Raw genomic sequence first — 25,043 nt, forward strand, 5'->3', positions numbered from 1 at the left:
AGGGTGGGTTAGTAAATTTGGTGATGACACCAAGATTGGTGGAGCAGTGGATGAGGTGGAGGGCTCTTGTAGGCTGTAAAGAGATATTGATAGGATGCAAAACTGGGCAGAAAAATGGCAGATGGAGTTTAACCCTGACAAGAGAGAGGTGATTCATTTTGGTAGGACAAATGAATGCAGATTACAGGATCAACGGCAGGGTTCTGAGGAATGTGGAGGAGCAGGGAGATCTTAGGGTTCATATCCACAGATCTCTGAAGGTTGCCACACAAGTGGATAGAGCCATAAAGAAGGCTTATAGTATGTTAGCATTTTTTAACAGGGGGTTTGAGTTTAAGAGCCGTGAGATTATGCTGCAGCTATACCAGACCTTGGTGAGACCACATTTGAAATATTGTGTGCAGTTCTGGTCACCTCACTATAAGAAGGATGTGGAAGCATTGGAGAGAGTGCAGAGAAGGATGCTGCCTGGTTTGGAGGGTAGGTTTTATGAGGAAGGGTTGAGGGAGCTGGGGTTTTCTCTTTAGAGCAGAGGAGGATGAGGGGGGACTTAATGGAGGTTTAAAAGAGAGGAATTGATAGAGTGGATGTGCAGAGACTTTCCTTGGGTGGATGTAGCTGTTAGTAGGGGGCATAACTATAAGGTTCATGGTCGGAGATATAGGAGGGATGTCCAAAGTAGATTCTTTCCTCAGAGACTGGTTGGGGTGTGGAATAGACCGCCTGCTGTGATAGTGGAGTTGGACACTTTAGGAACTTTCAAGCAGTTATTGGACAGGCACCTGGAGCACACCAGAATGATAGGGAGTGGGATAACTTGATCTTGCGTTTGGACATAGCTCGGCACAACATCGAGGGATGAAGGGCCTGTATTGTGCTGTACTGTTCTATGTTCTAGGTTAGGAGAGTGGGCAAAGAAGTAGCAGATGGAATACAATGTGGAAAAGTGTGAAGTAATGCACTTTGGAAGGAGGAATGGAGGCAGAGACTATTTTCTAAATGGGAAAATGCTCAGGAAATCAGAAACACAAAGGGAATTGGGAGTTATTGTTCAAGATTCTCTTAAGGTTAACGTGCAGGTTCAGTCGGCAGTTAGGAAGGCAAATGCAATGTTAGCATTCATGTCAAGAGGGCTAGAATACAAGACCAGGGATATAGGTTTGAGGCTGTATAAGGCTCTGGAGTACTGTAAGCAGTTTTGGGCCTCATATCTAAGGAAAAATGCACTGGCCCTGGAAAGGGTCCAGAGGAGGTTCACAACAATGATCCCTGGAATGAAGAACTTGTCATATGAGGAATGGTTGAGGACTCTGGGTTTGTACTCGTGGGGGTTTAGAAGTATTGAGGGGGGAATCTTATTGAAATTTACAGGATACTGCAAGGCCTGGATAGAGTGCATGTGGACAGGATGTTTCCACTTGTAGGAAAAACTAGAACCAGAGGGCACAACCTCAGGCTAAAGGGATGATCCTTTAAAACAGAGATAAGGAAGAATTTCTTCAGCCAGAGAGTGATGAATCTGCGGAACTCTTTGCTGCAAAAGGCTGTGGAGGCCAGATCATTGAGTGTGTTTAAGACAGAGATAGATGGGTTATTGATTAATAAGGGGATCAAGGGTCATGGGGAAAAGGCAGGAGAATGGGGATGAGAAAATGATCAGCCATGATTGAATGGTGGAGCAGACTCGATGGGCCGAGCGGCCTAATTCTGCTCCTCTGTCTTATGGTCTTTTCATTTAAGTTGCAAGGACGCACCATACAGACAATATGGGAGAATAAGGGATGACCTATTTGAGGTGTTTAAGATGATTGAAGGATTTGATAGAGTAGATAGAGAGAAATTATTTCCCCTGTTGGGAGTGCTTTAAACGAAGGGGCTTAATTACAGCTAGTCCATTCAGAAAGCACTTCTTCACACGTGGGTTAGAGGTCATCTGGAACTCTGTCCCCTGAAAAGCTCTAGGCTAAATCAATTGAAAATATCAAAAATTGAGATCAATAGATTTTTGTTGTGCAAGTATTTAGGAATACAGAATCAAAGCAGCCAGATGGATTTAATATGCAGGTTAAATGGACAAATGCAACAGTGGAAAATGGGGCTGAATGTCATGCACGTTTCTATTTAAAAGCAAATTATTGCGCATGCTGGGATCTGAAACCAAAAGAGAAAATGCTGGAGAATCTCAATAGGTCTGGTGGCATCTGTGGAGCGAGAATAGAGCTGACATTTCGAATCCAGATGACCCTTTGTCAAAGCTGGATTTGACAAAGGGTCATCTGGACTCGGAACACTTGCAATCATGTTCTTATGGTGGTTGAGCCTCTGCAGTGACGTTATTCCAAATTGAGTCCATTTCTATTCAGGATAAACACACAATAAAACATGCAAATCAGAACTTCTTTAGCTTTAATATTTTGCACAGCCAAATGATTAGGAAATTAATATGCTTTATCTTCAATTTACACCCCAGAAATATGAATGTTTAAACTTGCATCTCAGTGCAATAAGCCACATCACAAGACGTTATGCACAATGAATGTCCATTTAGTGAAAAAGTCCATTGCACAAGATGAGTACACAGGCCACTTTGCTGTCAGTTTCACATTTTAAAAATTTCCAAACAACACACTTAAAACAGATGTGTACCAAACCCAATGCCAAAAGAGAGCTGTTGCAATATGTTTTAACATTTATAAATCTAGGTTCAGTACTAAGGCCCAGAATGCAATACATGAAAGCTGAAATGAGCTGGAAAGAAGTTGAGGTAAATAAAGAAGTGGTGACAACAACCTTGTAGAGCGAGATTAGACAGGTCCTGTAATGACCCAAGGGGTAAATTCTGTGTAGCAAAGCCTGATTTACTTTTGTAATTTGGGAGATTTAAGGACTTTGAAGGTATGAAAAGCTCAACTCCAAAACAAGAGACTCATAAAAATGTGGGAATTTGGAGGGTCACAATGGTTAAATTTTCCAGCCTCCAAGGCATCTTTCGTGAATGACAAGAAACAAATGACTGTCACGAGCCAGAAGTGCACCATCGATCATGAGCCAAAGATCAGTATATAGTGCCCATGCTTGAAACAATCCTTGTTTCCTTTTGGTAAAGCAAATGGTATTTTCAATGCCAGATTGATGCCCTCAATACAGGATTGATTCGCCCTGAGGCACCAGCTTCACCCAGTGAAACTAAGTCTGCATGTGGTCTTACAAGAGGTCCTTGAAAGGAATTTTGTATGCTACAACCAACATCGCAAACTTTTAAAATATAATGTTTAAAGATGGGGCCAACACCAGCTTAAAAGAATATGGAACTGTCAGACACCAATTTCCAATGCCCTCAACCATCATTAACCTCCACGACTGCCAACATCCCCACCTCAATGGTCTTGGATTTTCCAACTCCCAATAGTTGACAGTGTTCCACATCGTTGTAAATCTAAACCAAATAACCCCGGATTCACCGGATTGCCACCCCTCCACACATCAGCCAATCCCTCCCAGACCCAATGAAAACTGATCACCCAATTATCTTGCTAAGTTCTTATCTTGTCTCCTTGACTCCAGGAGTTGGGAAATCTAAATGAGATTTACACCTCACTTTAGCTGTGGCAGTTTTATATTTTGGGCTTATAGCCATCAAGATTGAGCCTCAGAGTATTAATTTATCTAGGACCTTTACAGCCAGCAGAATTCAGAAATCTTCAACTCAGTCATTATGACCTAGATTCACACCCAAGCAATGAAAACAAAATGTGCACTAATTAATTATGCCATCCAGTTCTCCATTCTGGTGTAATTTCTTTGAAAACCATTTTTTTCTATTTTGTATTGCACTATATAATAGATTCCCATTTCTATTATAGTGGGTTTGAAATGGAACTTGTTAGTTTTTTTATAAAATCTCATATCAAGAAAATTATAATTAGAATCCATTGTTCATGCACATTTATTGTCATTATCTTTCCTGTAGTTAGACTGAATAATCAGTGACATTTGTACATTTAATTTTAAAGACAATCATTTTCCCAAACTGTACTTTTCAATGTTGCTTCTCAGGCAAGTTAAGTTTAAAAAATATATTTTAAAAAATGATAATGCATGCCAAGAATGCTAGATGCTTACTTTCTTCTGTTATGAAATATGCAGGGCACTGCACATCAGCTTCTTTCCAGATGCAACAACTGAAGCCATCTTGTCTGCGCAATCCTTTCAAGCTGGTACTATTTGAATGTGATGTGTTTGCATTTCTCACATGCTCGTGAAGCGAAGAGTGGCGACTATTTGAATTCCTACGTGGCTGCAGTTGCCAGCTTTGGCCTTTTACGGCAGCTGCTTGCTTGTGCAGTGTGCACAACATTGTAAAATTCCATGGAGGAATCTCAAAGGTTGTTACTGGGTCAAATGCAAAACTCGAAACAGAAACTCCTGCAAGTGAAGAAAAAGAAAAGTCAGGGTAAAGGGGATTTAATTACTAATTGTACGCCACACGCAATCAATTTAAAAATATGAAAACAAGTTTCTTATTTCTTTAGCAATTTTATTGATACTATTATGGTCAATGCTTCCCTGCACATTCCTGTTTTATTCCTCAACAGTTCTTCCAAGAAATAACAGAAATTACAAAAAGAGAGTAGTTATATTAAATATATGTAGTCCAGAAAGCCATGGAAGTCCCTTCCTGCCATCTAGCCTGATGTCTGATATATGCTGGATTGACAATTTTGAGGCAAAACAACAGTATTGTTAATTACTATTGTCACAAAAAGGCTTACATCAACATTCCAATGAAGTTACTGTGAAATTCCCCTAGCCACCACACTCCAGTGCCTGTTCAGGTACAGTGAGGGAGAATTTATCATGGCCAATGAACTTACAGTAAGAAGTCTCACAACACCAGGTTAAAGTTCAACAGGTTTATTTGGTAGCAAAAACCACTAGCTTTCGGAGTACTGCTCCTTCATCAGGTAAGTGGGAGTTCTGTTCACAAACAGGGTGTATAAAGACACAAACTCAATTCACAAAATAATGGTTGGAATTGGAATCTTTACAGGTAATCGAGTCTTAAAGATACAATGTGAATGGAGAGAGCATTAAGCACAGGTTAAAGAGGTGTGTATTGTCTCCAGACAGCATAGTTAGTGAGATTTTGCAAGCCAGGTAAGTCGTGTGGGTTATAGATAATGTGACATGAACCTAAGATCCCAGTTGAGGCCGTCCTCATGTGTGCGGAAGTTGGCAATCAGTCTCTGCTCAGCAACTCTGTGCTGTCGTGTGTCGTGAGTCATGAAGGCTGCCTTGGAGAATGCTTACCCGAAAATCAGAGGCTGAATTCAGTTTACCCCAGTCCATGCTGGCATCTCCACATCAATGTAACTAACCAGCACATCTTTCTGACTATGGGAGAAAACCAGAGCACCCAGACAAGGGGAGAATGTGCAAACTCCACACAGTCACCCAAGTCGGGAATCAAACCTGTGTCCCTAGTGCTATGAGGCAGCAGTGCTAATCATTGTGCCACTGTGCTGCTAAATTTGAGTGTAACAATGCAGGTCAGCTGGGACTCTTACACCATTAGCTCCTAGTTACAAGTGTACATATGTGGATGAAGGCAGAATCAAGCTTAGTTGTGTTGTTCTCTACTGCCAAACAACCTATCAATTTACACATGAAGGCTGCTCTTGGGTGAGCCAATATGAAAGCTGCACATGTAGCCTCAGGACTTGACTTGAATCACTGCCTCCAGAAAAAAAGGAAGAAAAAGTGAATTAGTATTGTGAGGAATAAAATAATTATAATGAGTGTAGACCAAGTGGTCATGTGATGACATGACTACAAAAGAGAACACTTGTCAGAAATGCAGGAGTTGTCCCCGGAAACATGGGTAGAGTACAAGCGTGGAGTAGCTGTTGAACTAGTAAATAAACTATTCTTCATTCTAAGTCTTTGTTGTGTGTGTGTGACTTAGGAACATTTACAACAGGAATTTGGCTTATTAGTTGCAATATGAGTCTAGTCATTCATAAACAACCTAATAATTTTGCTAAGGTATGCATTATTATTATTATATACAATTTATTATAACTGTACTATTGCACTCAACTAAATACAGATATGTGGGTCTATATGTGGAACCACTGTGCCATCGGAAGAGATGTGGCTGCAGCACTCTGGGGGGAGAAATGGAATCTTAAAAGAAACAAGCCTGTGCCAAAGACACCACAAAAATAAAAAAAAACAAGCCTGTAAAAATACTGTGTCTATAAAAGGGCACCCTGTGATTAAAGCTAATATTTTTAAAGAAATGGGAACATTGAGGAAATGGCACTTAAAGGCAAACTCATGAATTGGAAGGCATCAAGTATTGCGCAAATTATTTCACCAATGATTAGAACATTGTTTCCTTAATCAAAGAATGAGTGAATCAGAGAAATAGGCTGTAAAAATCAAAGTCACATTGGGCTATGAGGGAACGCACCGAAAGCGGATGTCAGGATTGATGGCTGACGTAAACTCCCAGAAGATCAACTCAGAGTGAAAGATTCACTTCCAGATCCAGGGGTTGGAGCCAGCAATAACAAGATGAGTCCATAGACCAGTTTGTGACAAAATGCCAAAACAAAGCCCAGGAATGAGACATTTTAGATACTGAATTATCAGAACAGATTTTGGAATGAGCCATTGCCTCTCCCCCAATACACATTTTCCAAAAGTTTTGTTAGGGTAGAAATTTATTATAACTGTACTATTGCACTCAACTAAATAGAGATATGTGGGTCTACTTTAAAAGCACAGGAATGGACGCACTGTGCCATCGGAAGAGATGTGGCTGCAGCACCCTGGGGGGAACACTCTGGGCATCAATGACTTGCTTAACAGTGGAAGGAAATTTGAAGCCACTGTAGCTGGGCACCAACAATTCCTGTCATTGGGAAGGTGGCTTTTACAACTGGTACGGTTACCAAGGTTCATAAGTATGCCAAGCCTTGTGGTAAATGTGGCCTGATTCATGCAATTAGCAACTGTCCAGTATACCAAGGCCTGTATAGAGAGTATGGCATGAATGGACATGGGACAAGGAAATGCAGCAGGCTGGGGGATAAGTCAGAATACGCATCTAAGAATGGTGAATGAGTCAAAAGTATGTCAAAACATAGCACAAGTCCAAGATACACTAGCTTAGCAAGGAAGCAAACCATAATGAGGATCTGAACAAGAAAAATGTTCAGATGCCAGTTGAATAAGCATTCCATACTGTCAATTTTGATCGACATGTTAATGCTAATACACAATCTGTGGCATTCATCAAATTGGGAATGTATGGCCACAAAATAGTATTTGCTTATGATAGAAATCGCCACAGAAGCATGTGCTAATATCCTCTCCCTCCTTTACATTGAAGATTGTGTATTTAAAGAGCATTTGCAGTATGGAGATTAGAGAGCTGCAATTGCTCTGTCCAGATAGAATTGAAGTCATTGGTGACTTTGAGAGGGATACCATATTGTACATTAGGGAGGAGGAAGCTATTACTGATTCCCCAAGAAAGTGCACATTCAGGCAAAGCTCAAAGCAGAGCTCAATGAGATGGAATATAATAGAGTCATCTGCTGAGTGCACCAATATACCAATTGGTGCAGCTCTGTCACTTAATGCTGATCACTAAAAAATTGTCAATCTCAGGATATGGTTGAATTTAACCCTCAAGCAAAGTCCCCACAAGATCCCAAACCATGAGGAGCTGAACCCCAAGTTCACTGGCGCCAAGTATTTTTCCGATTGTAGATGTGATAAGTACTCTTTTCAGTTTAATTGACCCACTAGAAAAATATCTGGTAACTGACTGTTATATGCTGGCAAATTGCTTTAAAACATGTGTAGTGTTAGGCAGTCCATCACATGACATTATCGCCACATTATTTAAAGCCTAATACTATGATAAAAAGCATGGTTCATACCATCAGATCCTTAATGTTGAAGTGGATGCAGACAGGTAAAGATATTCAAATTGCAAATTACATTAATTAAAGATATTCAAATTACATCTCTGAGCAACTCCTTGAGACATGGATGTAGCATTGCCTACAGAATTGATGTTTGGAAGGCAGGTAAGAACTATCCTACCCAGTCCTCATTTTTCTAAGCTTTTGGCAGTATGAGTTCTATTTCTCCCAAACAATGCTGTTATAAAACAGGATCAGAATTAACTCAATTGAGAGTAGGACAGAACGTCAGATTTCTCTGACATTTGTTGAGAACATGTTATCCTGCAGAGGTTACTATATGTGAACAGTCCAGGTGGTGCAATTCCTAGACTGCACTGAGGTCAACTCAGAAAGAGAGGAAATGTTACTGTATCTGACACTCCTGTTGCATCACTGAAAAGTCAAGAGACAAGATTCAACCGTGAGGACATGGATGCCAAATATACTGGTGAAGAACAGGCTGAGAAAAATTCAGAGTTATCAATGAATTAGACGAGTCATGAAGATAAACATAGCTCTGAGCAAAAGTTCACAACCACAAGACCTGGTTAAATAAGACCCCCCTCAATGTTACCTGTCTGAACCTTGAATTCCTTGTTCATCAAAACACTATCTAACTCAGGTTTACATGCATTCAATGACCCAGCCTCCACTGCTTTCTGGGGAAGATAATTCCATAGACTAACCACCCTTTGAGAGAAGAATGTAGCTTAATCTTTGTCTTAAAATGGAGATCTCTATTCTTAAACTGTGTCCCCTAATTCTAGCAAAACTCACAATAGGAAACATCCTCCTGACAACACCCTATCAAGTCCCCTCAGAATCACCTCTTATTTTTCTAAATTCCAAGATATAGGCTTAACCTATTCAATTTTTCTTCCGTATAGTAAGTCCTTCACAGAGCTACAATAAAGATCTCTACTATCTAGTTGACTACAAAATAAGCTTAAGAATCATCATAGTCTACTTCCCTTATATTTCCATTAAAAACAAAGTCTATCAGGACTAAAGTCATCATTTTAGAATGGATGTCTTGCATCATTTGATAATCAGCGGAGGTTTTGGATGAAGTAGTCTTTCATTTATTTCATAGAATGCGATTGCAAGTGGACAATGCAAATTTCAAGTTGTCCTGACCCAAATTCAGCTAGCGCTAAAATAATGGCCACAGTACTTCAAAAGTCTAAAATCATCAAAAATCACAGGTAGAATCATAGAATCCCTACAGTGCAGAAAGAGGCCACTCGGCCCATCGAGCCTGCACCAATAACAATCCCACAAAGGCCCTATCCCCCTAACCCCATTTACCCTGCTAATCCCCCTGACATCAAGGGGCAATTTAGCATGGCCAATCAATCCAACCTGCACATCTTTGGACTGTGGGAGGAAACCCATGCATTCACACGAAAATTTGCAAACTCCATGTAGTCAGCAAAGATGGGATTGAACCCAGGTCCCTGGTGCTGTGAGTCAGCAGTGCTAACCACTATGCCACCCCTCATCATCAATGGTTAAAGACACGGGTAACAATTCCAAAGGTGTTTTCCCGAGCAGTCACTCATCACAAAATCACGGGAAGCCCTCAAGAAACAGCATAAGTAGCCATTTATGGTCTTTCCTCAGGTTAAAACTAGGTCAGGAGATCAGTGAAAAACACATGAAAATCCTATCGCAGATGTGTGAATTTTTGTATAAAAATCTTTTGTATAAAAAGATTGTGCGTCTGCATTTTTTTTCTGTAGAATATTCTGCTGGAATATTCACAATGCATGGACTCAATTAATCATAGTAAACAATGACATACAATGAGGGAGATTGGTGGGAAATGGAATGCATATGTTGTCAAGCATTGAAATATTCACTTTGGGACAACTTGCTTTTTTCAGACAAATGGACCATGCTGTTATTTAAATCAAGGAAACAGAATGTTTTGATCTGTGATCAAAGACCTTCCCTAAAAGAAACCAACAATACAAACTTCACCGCAATAATCTTGAAAGATTCAACTGCATTTTCTCAACATTTAATTTTCTTAAGAAAATAAATACAATTTGCTTATAAATAATTCAGAATTTTATTAACTGGAGGCAAATTAAGCACAGAAGATGGTTGTCTCTTATGGTTGTGCTCAGCTTTGACGAAAGGTCATCTGGATTGAAACATCAGCTCCTTTCACTCTTTACAGATGCTGCCAGGTCTGCTGAGATTTTCCAGCATTTTCTCTTTTGGTTTCAAATTCCAGCATCTGCAGTAATTGGCTTTTATGGTTGTGTTTATTAGAGGGCAATTATTTGAGCCCCAGGACATCATAATAAGTGTTCCACAGGATAATGTCCCATTACAGCCATCTTCAGCTGCTTCATCAATGACTTTCCTTCCATGATAAGGTTAGAAATGGCAATGTTTGCTGATGATTGCACAATGACTCCTCAGATTAATCTGTGCCCACGGGACAAATTTCAGACTTGGTCAGATAAGAAGCAAGCAACATTTGGACAGCCTAAGTACAGACAAAAAGTATCACTAACAAGACTCCTCTCCTTTTCACATTCAATGTCAGAAGCTTTCAATTTTCCTGGATGAGTTCAGCTCCAAAAGCACTCAAGAATCTCAACAACAGCCAGGACAAAACAAACAGCTTGGCCAAAACATCTAATACTTCAATTGTCATGTCATCCCAACACAGGAGACAACTGTTTGTGAAATTAAAAAGATAAAATACAGAACATGGGTTAAATTTAAAAAGTCTTAAGAGTGCTCAGAATCCCAGAATAATGCTCATAAATGAGTTGAGAGTGAAAAAAAGTGAATAAGAAAGAAAAGAGAGTAATATATCACCTCCCAGAACCATGGAATTCAAACTTTGAACTACGTAAATAATACTTAGTCCATTAAAGTCAGAAAATAAAGCAGTTTTTCACACCAGGCTTTGTAATAGGACAGTGTTTTAAAGTCAACAATGTATTTCCTGTCCTGCATGGATGATAAAAGTTTGTGACATGCTATGACACAAGTCTGAATGCGCCAATTCTCAAGTCAAGAGTGACAAACCACATGTCAAGAATTTCACAGAAAGAGACGCGTGAGAATAAAGATTACAGTAACCTACAGAAACTAGCACTTCCTTGTGATTATCTTGTCAAAACACAATCATCTGAATATTTCCTTTTACACAACAACGTGTACAATATGCACTGCAACTACTTGCCAAGCCTCCTTCAACAGCACTTTCCAAACCCACGATCTCTGCCACATAGAAGAAGAAGCACAGAAAACACATGGGAATGTCATCACCTGTATGTTCCCATCCAAACCACACACCACCCTGAGTGGGAACTATATCCACTTTCTGACAGTCATTGAGTCAACAACCTAGAACATCCGTATCTAATAGCACTGTGTGTGGAAGAGTACAGAATGAGCTGCAGCAACTCAAGAAGGCAGATTCTCAAGTATAATTAGGGATGGACAGCAACAAATGCTGATCTTTCCAGCAACACTCAAAACTTCAAAGAACACCAAGACACAAATACTGAAAATGTTTCTAACAGATGCCCAAAAAATTTGATTACTTTTGGAATTGCCTTCAAGATAAGATTCTGGAGCCAAAAGTCTTAAGCTTATTCAAAAGTCAGGTAAACAACTTGATGGAAAATGCTAATGCAGAAGACATAAGATATTTGGAAGAGACACTCTGATACATGACTATCTTGCAGTTCACACTGAGTTCCAGTCCTAGACTTCTTGGCAGCCCAATCAATGGTTGCCAAATGATCTGACTGATCTTGGCTTAGCTCACAGACATATATACCAGCAAGACTCATTGATAGCAATCGGAAACAAGAAACCTGGCTGCTTTTCCACATTAAAGTATAAGCTATTGGAGAAAAATACATTTATTTATTTCCAATGGAGTGCACTCCAAACTGTGATTATCAGAGATGATTCTTGTCAAGTGACATTGAACTATTAATTATAAAAACTAAACATCTTGTATTAAAACCTAATTTATTCTATGAAGAAAACGGATCATGGTTTCTACAATTGCATGAGTATTAGCTCAGCATATACAGTAGTTCCTTATCCAACATTATTCAACACTAACAAACCTTATTGTTTAACTTTAATGTTTGTAAGTTAATGACGACTGTAATCTCATTGAACGTCATGAGATTAGTTTTAATGTCATTTCTTACATGACCCGACTGGCACCAATTTGGAGGGTCCTCTCTTCATTCCCCCGCACCTCCCACTCATGGACCCATGCTCTTGCCAAACCTCCCACTCCCTACATCACTCTCTCATCCCTTCCCAGTCCTGAACCTGCATTCCTATTGAAGTTCTACATCCAATCTGAAGCGGGAGCTCTGATATTATGAAACCATAAGTCCTAATGGTGCAGAAGTGTCAAGCTGGAACTGCTACACTTCTGTTTTTATAAATGCTCCTGCCTCACTGCTTTTCTTTGAGCCCTTACTCACTGCAAGGGTTCAGGAGAGGGAAGCGGCAAGCTAATGTGTCAGGGAGAAGGACAGTCAGAGAGAGGGAGGAAAAGCTGTAAACAGGAGATCAGGGAACAGAGAGGCCATGACTAGTTAGTTTCTATGGAAACCAATGTCATAATTTTCAGGAATGCAGCCACAACTTTAAGTGAGGACGATCTGTTGCCAAACTAATGAAGAGGATGATGACCATAAATCCCATATAGAAGAGCTCCTGAACTCAACTGTGCAATCCATATGAGTCGCTATACAAATGTTTCTCACCTAGCAGAAAAGAGAAATAGTGGCTAAACTTTTACTGCTCCGCCCACCCCAGAATCAGGGCAGGCGAGGCTCGCAGAACAACATTCTGCATTGGCCTCGGGCGGGGTCTTAACGAGCCTCGGGCACGTAAGGCAGTAAAATTCCAGCGTGTGAGTTATTCTTGAGTCACACACATAAAGGTTATAGCAACTGGATCATGAGCTTTAACCTGGAGGCCAATCCACTCTTCATGGGCTCAGGAATTCTTAAATGGTAGTGGGTAAATAAATTAACAAAGCTGTTTTCTTTGCATGAAGAAGCAACCGAGCAGTTTTAACAACTCACTTAAGATATCACCAAGAAATGAATGCAATTCTAAATGTAACAACAGGTCATTTAAACAACATATTGATATGGATATCAACACCAGCAAAAGTGAGTTATACGTTGCCATAGCTGTTTATTTTGTGTGGAGAATATATGGTCCCCTACACATGTTCAAAATATTACTACAAGAAACATGATCTTGGACTTACCCAGGCAAAGAGTTACAGTCATTAACCACAGTATCATCATCTCTGAGACAGAGGGAAACTGAAAATAATAAAAAGTTATTGAATTAATTAGTTGCAATTAATAAACAATTAAACATAAAACATAATATATTCTGCAAAAGTAAAGAACATAATAACTTAAGAGTAATAAATATGTATAATTAGAAATGAAAATGCTCAAAATGTGAAAATTTAAAATGTAAAGCATCTGAGACAGCCAAATAAATTGTTTTGGCTAAATTGATGCATCAAAACACTTCCCTATCTTTTGCTTTCAGTTGCTGTGCAATATCGGTTTAAGCTTATATAAAATATAAATCCATATAATGTTAAAATTCACATTTGCTTGAGTTTATGATTGTGACATGTGGAACATTGTAACACTTCCAGCCCATTGAAATCCATCCAATGGTAACTGTAATACCAGTTAATCTTACTTGCTATACTGTTACTTCTAAAATAAACAACAATGGAGCATTTTCCCAGTTATTAATCTGGGCTTATTATAGCACCTTGGCACAATAAATGGAGAACATTATGTTGGAGATAGTGTCCAGAAACATTTTGTTCATTGACTTTAAAAGATAGAAAATTGCAAGGGACCTTGTACCGGCATAAAATTCTTCCTGTCCTATTTTCATCTATATCTTGCTCTCATCCTGTCCTAATATTATAAGAATACCTGGTGTTCCTGCTGGATCCAGAGGTGTAGCTGAAACTTCAGCCTGTGCTGACAAAAATAACTAAGAGACTATCATTTTCTCTGAAGAAGCATGATCAGCTTTGAGAGATTGACATACATGAATCATGGTTAACATATTTCTGTGAGTTTTGCAAGCACAGAATGAAACACAAATTAATTAGCCATTATCAAGAGATCACAAGCCTGGAGTGCCTGCCTACACCAACCCAGCTAGTGCATTGACATCTAGACAGATTTAGTAAGCAGTGTTTCAACTAATGAACCAGACAGAAGAATTCTTCACAACAAGAGTGCTTTTCTGAATGCGTACATTATTTACAACTTATGGCATTGTTATGCTGCATTGCATACTTGGGAATAGCAAAGGGAGGACTGTCAAATAATTTTCCATGAATACTTTTAAAATGTTTTGAAGTTGGTGTTACACATTGCTTCACTCTAACACTCATTTATCAGTGACTTTTACAAATGGTAATGCTTGAACAACAGCTCAAAGTGTGTTTTGCCTGCTTTGTAATCCATTTCTTGTTTTTCAATATTACACCAGATAAACAGTTAAGTTTGATTCAAGGGCACTAATAAACCCCAAAAATATTTGGACAGTCAAACACCTAAAATAAGAATATCCCCTTTTCAACACATTCAAAACAAACAGTCCTGTTCTGTCAGCCTGTCTGATGGTCCTGAGATAAATATACTTGTCTTATATTACACTGCTCAGAATGATCACCTAAAATAAACTACACAGTTGCTCCTTTTGAGTTCCTTGTGAAGCAACTTCACTTAAAACACGTAATGCTGCAAACGCATTTTGAATCACACATTATTTGACTGCTAAGTCCATCATAAATCATCCAGTAGCCAAAATGGCTGCCTTAAGGTAGTATCTTGCCACACATGTTCTGAACTCTGCCATCTCCAAGAGCCCACCTAGCAGAAACACAGCGGCAAAAAGAAACTGCTGTTCTTAGATTTGATTTTTCAGATTAATTATCTGGAAGAAGCTCCATGGTAATGTTTTATTTGACAGTGCTGCAATTTATCAATGAAAAATATGTGGTGTTTGTTTAATCTCCAGAGGGTCAGTGACGGATCTTAGTCTCTCATTTACTATGTTCCTGCAGTGAAATACACGGACAGATCACAATTTAGAGAAGCAGTAAGTGGCTGGAACTGTGGAACACTAAGCACCTTGTCATATCTAAAGACCAGATAGAATCCACCATCTTCAGTATTAGCATGACTCAGACATGCATTTTTCTTAAAGCTGTGAACCTTCTGTAAATACTATTCTTAATTTATGTTCAAAGGTGATCAAGGTTAAATTTAACAGCGTTAAATTTTCCTGCGTTATAAAGGTATGATTGTGAATGCATCACAGTTGAGTCAAAACTTGATCTAAGTCAAAGTACTGCAGATGATGGAATCTGAAACCAAAACAGAAAAAGCTGAAAATCTCAGCAAGTCTAACAGCATCTGTGGAGAGAGAATAGAACTAACATTTACATCCTGATCTACACTGGGTGACAATTTAATTACTAAGTCATTAAGAAGTGTTCATTCAAATTTTGAAATTTAACAGCCTATACAATTCATTATAAAATCATTGGAACTTAATTATTTGCTTTTATTTTCCAATGCCTTGTATTTTGAAACAAATCATTTAAATATATTTTTAAAGCACGCACGCTCATTAAAGCAGTCCTATTTACACATTCTTGCATCTTGGTTTCTAAACACTCAGCAATCAATTTTCAGATTGTTTCCACAGGCGGCACGGTGGTATAGTGGTTAGCACTGCTGCCTCATAGTGCCAGGGACCCGGGTTTGATTCCCAGCTTGGGTTACTATCTGTGTGGAGTTTGTGCTTTCTCTCCGTGCCTGCGTGGGTTTCCTCCAGGTGCTCTGATTTCTTCCCACAGTCCGAAAGATGTGCTGGTTAGGTGTGCTGAGCCGAATGGTGGCAGAGTGTGGCAACTCGGAGAATTTCACAGTGACTTCATTGCAGAGTTAAGGTAAGCCTTACTTGTGACTAATAAATAAACTTTAAACTTTTATTTTAAAAAAATTCCATTTATGAAATAACCAAAGTTCTACTCACTATTTCTCATTCATCACCATATCTACAAGAAACCTGACAATGGCAGCCTAATTTGTTTCCAAACAATTAGTCATATTAACGAGGGCACGTGGCAGGAGTGACAATGTACAGCTTCAATTGAAAAAAAAGTACTGGCCTTTACTTTTAAAACATTGGAAAATAGAAGGCCTATTGCGCAGAATATCATTATGGCGGAAATCACAAACAGAAAATTAAGAATCAAGAATTATTACCTAGTGCTACAACAGCTTGTAGATTGAAGGAGAGATAAAAAACTAAGAAAGGGAAGAAACCCCGACTCAAGTAAGCAATGAAAAGTGTCACTTACAGTAGGAACAGGTCCTGTGTAAGGCTGGTCCTGTGTAAGGCAGAAAGTTTGAGCTGTTTTTTAGGTGAGGAGGATGTTCAAAAGAGAGACAAGGTTGGAGCAGCATTTCAGCAAAGGGAAAAGAGTGCAAGAATTAATTTGAGAGGAGTGGAGAGAAAGGAGAATGCTAGCATTAACTGAGGAGGAACAGAGGGAAGAAGAGGGCCAGCACAAGCTGAGGAAGTTGTGGTGAGATAAGGCCAATTTAATCTATGGGGGGGGGAGAAACTTCTATTTGAACACGTGGAAGAGGAATGGAAAGTTGAATACAGGAGGCTGATGGAAATGAAGGACAAGAGTATGTGCGTGAACTGAATTGCAAAGGGAAGACTGCTAGCTGTGGTTGGGAGAGGAAGAAAAACGGCAGCATTAACTGAGAGGCTTGGAAGTGTCCCTTTCACTGAGGTGGAAATTGAAGGTAAATGTCTTTGCGAACAGAGGCTGGAGAAGGTGGAGCACGTCTGGGAAGGAGAAACAATTGGAGGTGGAAAAGTAACTGTTCAGGTAGATGTTGGGGGAGCAATGGCCTGGTAAGTCTTTTGAAAATTCAAGTCCCATTCAGTTTTTTGTAATCTTATCAATGAAAGAAAAATCTTTTAAGATTCATAAAATGGATGGTTAAAATTGACCACAATAGAACATGTTTGGTACTCAAATGCAACGTTCCCCAGATCACCCTCGAAAGCATACTCCAGGCCAGATTGGAAATGAACCAAGCACCATAGTTTGGGGTGGGAGTAATGGAGTTGGGTAACAGCCATTCCACAGCGCAGGGACAAATTACTTAGCTTTTTGTCAGTGGACTTCATCAGTTCCTCTAAGGACTACTGGACATCCAGAATAACTGAGGAAGCAGGCAGCCTATGATTCATCTAGCTATGGTCACATTGAACAGCAGAGTCATGAAATCAGTATCAGGATCACAATGTTCACATCCAGGATGCCTAACACCTGTTTCAGGTGAGGCCCCCGACTCTTGCAGATCACCAGCTATCCATGTGACCGCTAATTTTGCTCCTGCAATCCCAATTTTAATCTCTCTCCCAAAGACCAGGGGCAATTTCTTCACACAGTTGAATATCCTCTTCTTCAGTTCAGTGTCCAACAGTAAGTCTGACCCACAGCATTGCAATTCCAGCACTGGTAGAACAAGGAGACAGATTCCGAGTCCATCTTGACCAGTACAGCAGTCCTCCAGCCAAATGCCCCTCTCCCCATTCCAGTCCAAGTTGCTATGGCAACCTGCATATTCACATATATGTTTCAGTCCAGAGCTATGAATAGTGATGGGAAAGGCACCAATTTGCTTTCCATCACATGACTGCCCGCTTTTACCACCTGCTCCTGGCATATATTGGAAGGATTTACAGACCGCTAAATGAACCTGTTTGACCGCATTAGGAATGCAACTTCCTTGGTCACCAAGGGCTGGAGTGGGACTCGAACCGGGGGCTTCTGGTTAAAGAGGCAGGGGTGATACCTACTGCGCCAAAACCACCAAGGGAAACTGAAATTATCAATCCGTTACACTTTCATTGTAATTATTTGCTCCTATTCTGAGATATTGGAGTTGTCAGCTTTTTGGAATTGGCTGGCCAAGTTTCCCAAGTCTGGGCACTCTCCAGGAACATTCCCTAATCTAGCGGCTCCGCACGGTTTGATTTGCAGTGATCTACTAACGAGTGGAAGCTTTTCTGTTTTTCTTTTAAAAAAAAGCACCGAAATGCAAGTTTCAGCTGGAAATAAATTAAAACCACACGCCAGATTTCCCTACTCTCAAATCTGAACTTAGTTTCTTTAAAGGGGGCGCAATCTTTATGAAAAAAAGTATTCGGCAACACTTTTATTTGCAAACATGCAATGGCGAAACTGGAATAGAAACATCAAAACTGGCACAAACCGCTGATGTGGTCCCGCAACTACTCTGGCCTCGTCCCATCTCCAAGAAAGGAATAAAGAAAGGTTTGCTCCATCTATTTCCATTTCCGTGAACAATAACACTCTCCACCAAACTCTACACTCTAAGCAGCAGTAATTGCCAATAGGTACAATTCTTTACTGTGTTGACGGAAAGTAGCAGAGGGTTTTGGACTGGAAAATGGTACATTCCCCAATAAACTAAATAACCGCAAATTGGTTTCAGAACAAGTCAACCCTCAAGCCCCACCTTTCCATCAAACATTCCTTAAATTTCATCTCACACATTTGAGCAGACTTCCCCCCCCCCCCCACCCCCCCAATCCCTTCTGAAGGAATAACTTACTCTGCACAACGAAACGCATCGGAAAGTTTCTGAAACTCACGCTTTACTGCCCGGAGCCCAAACTCAAACCACAACTTCTGTCAAAGGATTCAAGGGGTTGTTTCAACTCAGAACGACTTTCCAAACAACATGATGCCTGGCGTCTCTCTCCCTGCAGAGCCCATGGCTGTACAGTCACTGGGAAGTCTCTGCTGATCAGCGTGTGTCACTCAGGCTGGGTAACAGGCGGATTGAGAAAGCACCCAGCTGGCTGACGGACCCAGCACTTTCGCTCTTACCTCAGCGGCCACGCAGAGCCCGTAAGAAGCTGCAAGAGTTGGGCTGCTTATCCACTGACGTTTATTCACACGTGGCTGCTGCTGCTGCTCTCTGTGAAGCTCATTGCAGGCAGTGTGGCTGAGGCAGCAAGCTAATCGCAGCTCCGCATTGACGGGGACAGGGACTGTGTGTTGAGTAATAGAGGGAGGAGGAGGAGGGGGGAGGTGGGCACTGACAGTGACAGACTCAAAGGTCTGAAGAGCCAAGTGCTGAGCAACTGAGTGAGTCGAACACGTGGGGATGAAGGTGGGAACCCACAGAAGACGGATTGTATGGGTTTGGGGGCATGTACCATGACAGGGCAGGTGTCGGAATTGAGTCAGTAAAGGGCAGAAAGAAATGAGTGAATCATTGAGGAAGAATGGGCATTGACAGTACTAAAAAGGAGCAGTATTCGAAAAGTTTTAGATAAATAAATGAAGAACTGAACTTAAGTAGAATTGTTGTCAGCAGAGAGCTGGAATAGGCATGTTAGACGAAATGACCTGCTTCTTGGTGTAAAAATTCAATCATTCGAAATCTGGATGTAAATAATACTTCTTTTTAGAAACTTCTTAAGTTCCCTATGTCAGACTTTGTGATAGTCTAATGAGTAGATATTTAATGAAGGAGGATTGTTTACAATCAAAGCTACAAATGCTTTCATATAATAAAACAAAACGATCACGTAGATAAGCGTTGCTGAATATTTTTTCATAAAGACAGCACCTCCTTAAATTAGGGGTACTTAAAGAGAAATAACTTGTGAGTCAACAAAATGAAGGAAAATCTGGCATATGGTTTTGTTTCATTTATGGTAGAAACTTACATTTTGGTGCATTTATCACTGACATTGTCAATGGGGTGCAAGTGACATCCACCTCCTCTAGACTGCCTAAATCTAAGGGTCAGGAACAAAAGGGGGCTGCTGGGAGGAGGAAGGGGGGTGAGGAGCGGAGGCCTCAGCCTCTTAATCTGCATAACAGGTTTGAGGTTCTTGCTTCCACTCTGGAAGAGGACGAGGCAGGTGAGGTTGGTGAGCAAACTGCACACGGTACAGTGATGCAGCAGGACATAGGCAAAGAGAAGGGGAAAAGGAACGTAGTAGTGATTGGGGATAGTGGGGTGAAGGGTATTGACACTGTCCTTTGTCACAATGACAAAGTGCACAGAAGGGTGTGTTGTCTGCCTGGTGCTCGGGTACAGGATGTCGCAGCTGGGCTGCAGAGGAATCTGGAGTGGGAGGGTGAGAACCCGGTTGTGGTGGTACATGTGGGTGCCGGCGACGTAGGCAAAGTGCGGACTGAGGATCTGGGGAGGGAGTGTGAGAAGCTGGTAATGGAATTAAAAAGTAGAACCGACAAGGTGGTCTTCTCTGGGCTACTGCCTGAACCGAGTGCAGACGGGCGTAGGGTTGACAGGATAAAGGAAGTGAATGGGTGGCTCAGGGATTGGTGTGGGAGGAATGGGATCGAATTTATGGGGCATTGGCACCAGTATTGGGGTAGGTGGGACTTGTTCGGGCGGGATGGGGTTGGTCTGAATCGTGCTGGGACCAGAGTGCTGGCGAATCGAGTAAAGAGGACTGTAGACAGGGCTTTAAACTAATTAGGGGGGGGGAGGGTGCGAGGGTAGGTGATGTTAGGAGGTCTACAGTTAAGGATAGGGTACAGGTAAGGGAAGAGGCTGAGGATGTCCCAAGTGGTGGCGTTACGGCAAATAGGGTCCAGAAGAAGGCTGGGATGAAAGCGCTTTATCTGAATGCACGAAGCATTCGGAATAAAGTGGATGAGCTGGTGGCGCAGATCGACACAAATGGATACGATCTGGTGGCCATTACAGAGACGTGGCTGCAAGGTGACAGGGACTGGGAGATGAATGTACAGGGCTATCAAGTGTTTAGGAAAGATAGGCAGGAGGAAAGAGGGGGTGGCGTAGCTCTGCTGATTAAGGACAGCATCAAGGTGGTAGCAAGGGATGATATCAGAGCCAAAGAGCAGAAAGTGGAATCGTTGTGGGTGGAGATTAGGAACAGCAAAGGGAGGAAGACGCTGGTGGGTGTCGTCTATAGGCCCCCGAATAATGATCTGGAGGTGGGGCGGGCTGTTAACGCGCAAATAAGTGCGGCGTGCAGGAATGGGACGGCAGTAGTTATGGGGGATTTCAATCTGCATATTGATTGGTCGACCCATGTTGGACGAGGTGGGCTCGAGGAGGAGTTCTTGGAATGCTGCCAGGATAGTTTCCTGGAACAGTGTGTGTTGGAGCCGACGAGGGAGCGAGCTATCTTGGATCTGGTGCTATGTAATGAGGCGGGTAGAATTAGGGACCTTGCGGTGAAGGATCCTCTTGGAGAGAGTGATCATTGTATGGTGGAGTTTCTGTTGCAGATGGAGGAGGAGAAAGTGGGTTCCCGGACACGCGTCCTTTGTTTGAATAGAGGGGAGTATGGTAGGATGAGAGAAGAATTGGCGAATGTGGACTGGGGGAGCGCGTTGGAAGGTAGGTCTGCTGAGGAGCAGTGGAGGATCTTTCAGGAGATCTTTCTTGGTGCTCAGCAGAAATTTATTCCGATGGTTAAAAAGGACAGTAGGAAGAGAGGTAATAAGCCGTGGATAACGAAGGAGGTGAAGGAAAGTGTTAAATTAAAAGCGGAGGAATTTAGAGTAGCTAAGAGCAGTGGGCGAGAAGAGGATTGGGAAAGGTTTAAATGTCAACAAAGATTGACAAAAAAGTTGATAAAGGAGGGTAGAAGAAGCTATGAAGCTGGGCTAGCGCTTAATATAAAAAAGGATAGCAAGAGTTTTTATAAATATATAAAAAGGAAGAGGCTGGCTAGGGTGAACGTTGGTCCCTTAGAGGATGAGAAAGGGGACCTAGTGGTAGGGGATGGGGATATGGCTAAGGTCTTGAATAACTTTTTTGTTTCTGTCTTCACGGAGGAGGACGTGAATAATTTGCCGGGTGTTAGCGATGGAAAGGTGGTAGGACTGGAGGGTCTTAATGACATTACTGTTACTAGAGAGGTGGTGCGCAACAGACTGGAGGGGCTGATTGTGGACAAGTCCCCAGGACCGGATGGAATGCATCCGAGGGTTCTGAAAGAAATGGCGGAGGTGATGGTGGATGCCTTGGTGGTTATTTTCCAGACGTCGCTGGATTCGGGGAAGTGCCGGAAGATTGGAAAACGGCTAATGTTACGCCGTTGTTTAAGAAGGGTGCCAGGCAAAAGGCAGGGAATTATAGGCCGGTTAGTTTAACGTCTGTGGTAGGTAAAATGTTAGAATCCGTCATTAAGGAGGAAATTGCGAGGCATCTTGAAGGGAATTGCTTGATAGGGCAGACGCAACACGGTTTCATTAAAGGGAAGTCGTGTCTGACAAATTTACTGGAGTTCTATGAGGATGTGTCTAGGGCGGTGGATAGAGGAGAGCCGGTGGATGTGGTCTTTCTGGATTTTCAGAAGGCGTTTGATAAGGTACCTCACAAGAGGTTACTGCAGAAGGTCAGAGGACATGGAGTTGGGGGTAGGGTGTTAGCGTGGATAGAGGATTGGTTGTCAAATAGGAGGCAGAGAGTGGGGGTCAATGGGTGCTATTCGGATTGGCGGTTGGTGACTAGTGGGGTGCCCCAGGGGTCGGTGCTGGGGCCTCAGCTATTTACCATTTATATAGATGATCTGGAGGAGGGAACCGAGTGTAGGGTGTCGAAATTTGCTGATGACACCAAGATTGGGGGAAAGGCAAATTGTGCAGAGGGTGTGGAGAGTCTGCAGAAGGATCTGGATAGGCTGGGCGAATGGGCCAGGAAATGGCAAATGGAATTTAATGTTGGCAAGTGTGAGGTGGTCCACTTTGGTAGGAAGAATGGTAGGAAGGACTATTACTTACGTGGCGAAAAACTGCAGCAGGCGACGGTGCAGAGGGACCTCGGGGTCCTTGTGCATGAGTCGCAAAAACCCAGCTTGCAGGTGCAGCAGGTGGTCAGGAAGGCGAATGGGATGCTGGCCTTCATAGCGAGGGGGATTGAATATAAAAGTAGGGAGGTCTTGCTGCAGCTGTATAGGGCATTGGTGAGGCCGCAGCTGGAGTACTGTGTGCAGTTTTGGGCGCCGCACCTGCGCAAGGATATTTTGGCCTTGGAGGGAGTGCAGAGGAGGTTTACTAGGCTGATACCGGAGTTGAGGGGGTTGAGCTATGAGGAGAGGCTGAATAAACTAGGCTTGTACTCGTTAGAGTTTAGAAGAAGGAGGGGAGATCTCATTGAGACGTATAAGATGATGAATGGGATGGATAGGATAGAGGTGGAGAGACTCTTCCCGCTCAAAAAAGACAGTAGGACTAGGGGGCACAGCCTCAAGATAAAGGGAGGGCGGTTTAGAACAGAGTTGAGGAGGAACTTCTTCACTCAAAGGGTGGTGAATCTCTGGAATTCTCTGCCCGTTGAAGTGGTGGAGGCTGCCTCGCTAAATATTTTTAAGAAGCGGGTTGATGGGTTTTTGATAAGAGAGGGGATTAAGGGTTATGGGGAGAGGGCGGGAAAGTGGAACTGAGCCACGACAGATCAGCCATGATCTTATTGAATGGCGGGGCAGGCTCGAAGGGCCAGATGGCCTACTCCTGCTCCTATTTCTTATGTTCTTATGTAATATTGACAGGACCAGTTGGATGTGTAGACCCAGATAAACATTCATAGCGGCAAGAATGACATGACAGAAGTAGTTAGGAGATGGAGGACCAAGGGATTGATTAAGATGGAGAAAATAGAGAATGATAGTTAGATTGCAGGGAATATAAGAACTGGCTGTAAAAGTTTCTATAGGTGTGTGAAGAAGACTGGTGAAGACAAATGTAGGTCCCTTACAGCCAGAAACAGAGGATTTTATGATGGGGAACAAATAAATTTCTGACTAAATACATACTTTGGTTCTGTCTTCACAAAAGAGGACACCAATAACATATCAGAAATATTGGGGAACAGGGGGTTTAGTGAGAGGTAGGAGCTGAATGAAATCAGTATTAGTAGAGAAATGGTGTTGGGGAAATTGATATGATTTAAAGCTGATAAATCCCCAGGGCTTGTTATTCTACATTCTAGAGGACTTAGTGGCCCTAGAAATAATGGATGCATTGGCGGTTGTCTTCTAAGATTCTGTACACTCTGGGACAGTTCCTATAGGTTGAGGGTAGCTAATGTAACTCCATTATTTAGAAAGGGAGTTAAAGATTAAACAGAGAATTATAGACCAGTCAGCCTAACATTGGTATTGGGGAAAATTCTAGAGCCTATTACCAAACATTTTATAGCAAAACACTTGGTAAACAATGATACAAGCAGACAAAATCAGCATGGATTTACGAAAGAGAAATCATGCTTGCCAAATCTACTAGAGTTCTTTGAGGATGTAATGAGCAGGGTTGACGAGGGGGACCCAGTGGATATGGCTTCTCTGGACTTTCAGAAGGTTTTTGACAAAGTAGCGCATAAGAAATTAGCATGTAAAATTGAAGTGGATGGGATTGGGGTAGTGTATTTAGATGGATAGAAAACTGGTCAGCCCACAGGAAATAAAAGGTATGAATAATTTTTTTTTCTGAATGGCAGGCAGTCACTAATGCACCGCAGGGATTGCTGCTAGGACCCCAGCAGTTCAAAATATATTAACGATTTAAATGTGGGAACTTAAGGTACTATCTCCAAATTTGCAGATGACACAAAACTGGGTGGGAGGATGAGCTGTGAGGAGGATAACGAGATGCTTCTGTGTGATTTGCACAAGCTGAGTGAGTGAGCAAATGCATGCAGTATAATGTGGATAAATGTGAAATAGCAAAATCATGAAGACATATTGGTAGAGAAATGGTTGGGGAAATTGATAGGGTTGATGGCTGATAAATTCCCATGGCCTGTTCTCCCAGAGTATTTAGTGGCCTTGGAAATAGTGGATGCTTTGGTGGTCATCTTCCAAGATTTTACAGACTCTTGGACAGTTCCTAAAGATCGACGGATAGCAAATGTAACTTGACTATTT

General features: G+C 41.6%; 1 protein-coding gene across 1 annotated transcript in view; it reads right to left on the minus strand.

Annotated features, from left to right (window-relative positions):
• The window catches only part of lepr (leptin receptor), a 133,949-nt gene that overhangs the window by 96,812 nt on the left and 12,094 nt on the right, over nucleotides 1-25,043 (minus strand). The window contains 3 exon segments of the mRNA XM_080196751.1: nucleotides 4,123-4,425; nucleotides 13,264-13,321; nucleotides 18,994-19,227. Of these exon segments, the coding sequence (XP_080052877.1) occupies nucleotides 4,123-4,425; nucleotides 13,264-13,321; nucleotides 18,994-19,227 (595 nt within the window).

This window comes from Carcharhinus amblyrhynchos, chromosome 9 (genome assembly GCF_965287045.1).
Source record: "Carcharhinus amblyrhynchos chromosome 9, sCarAmb.v2.hapA, whole genome shotgun sequence".
NCBI classification, from domain to species: Eukaryota; Metazoa; Chordata; class Chondrichthyes; order Carcharhiniformes; family Carcharhinidae; genus Carcharhinus; species Carcharhinus amblyrhynchos.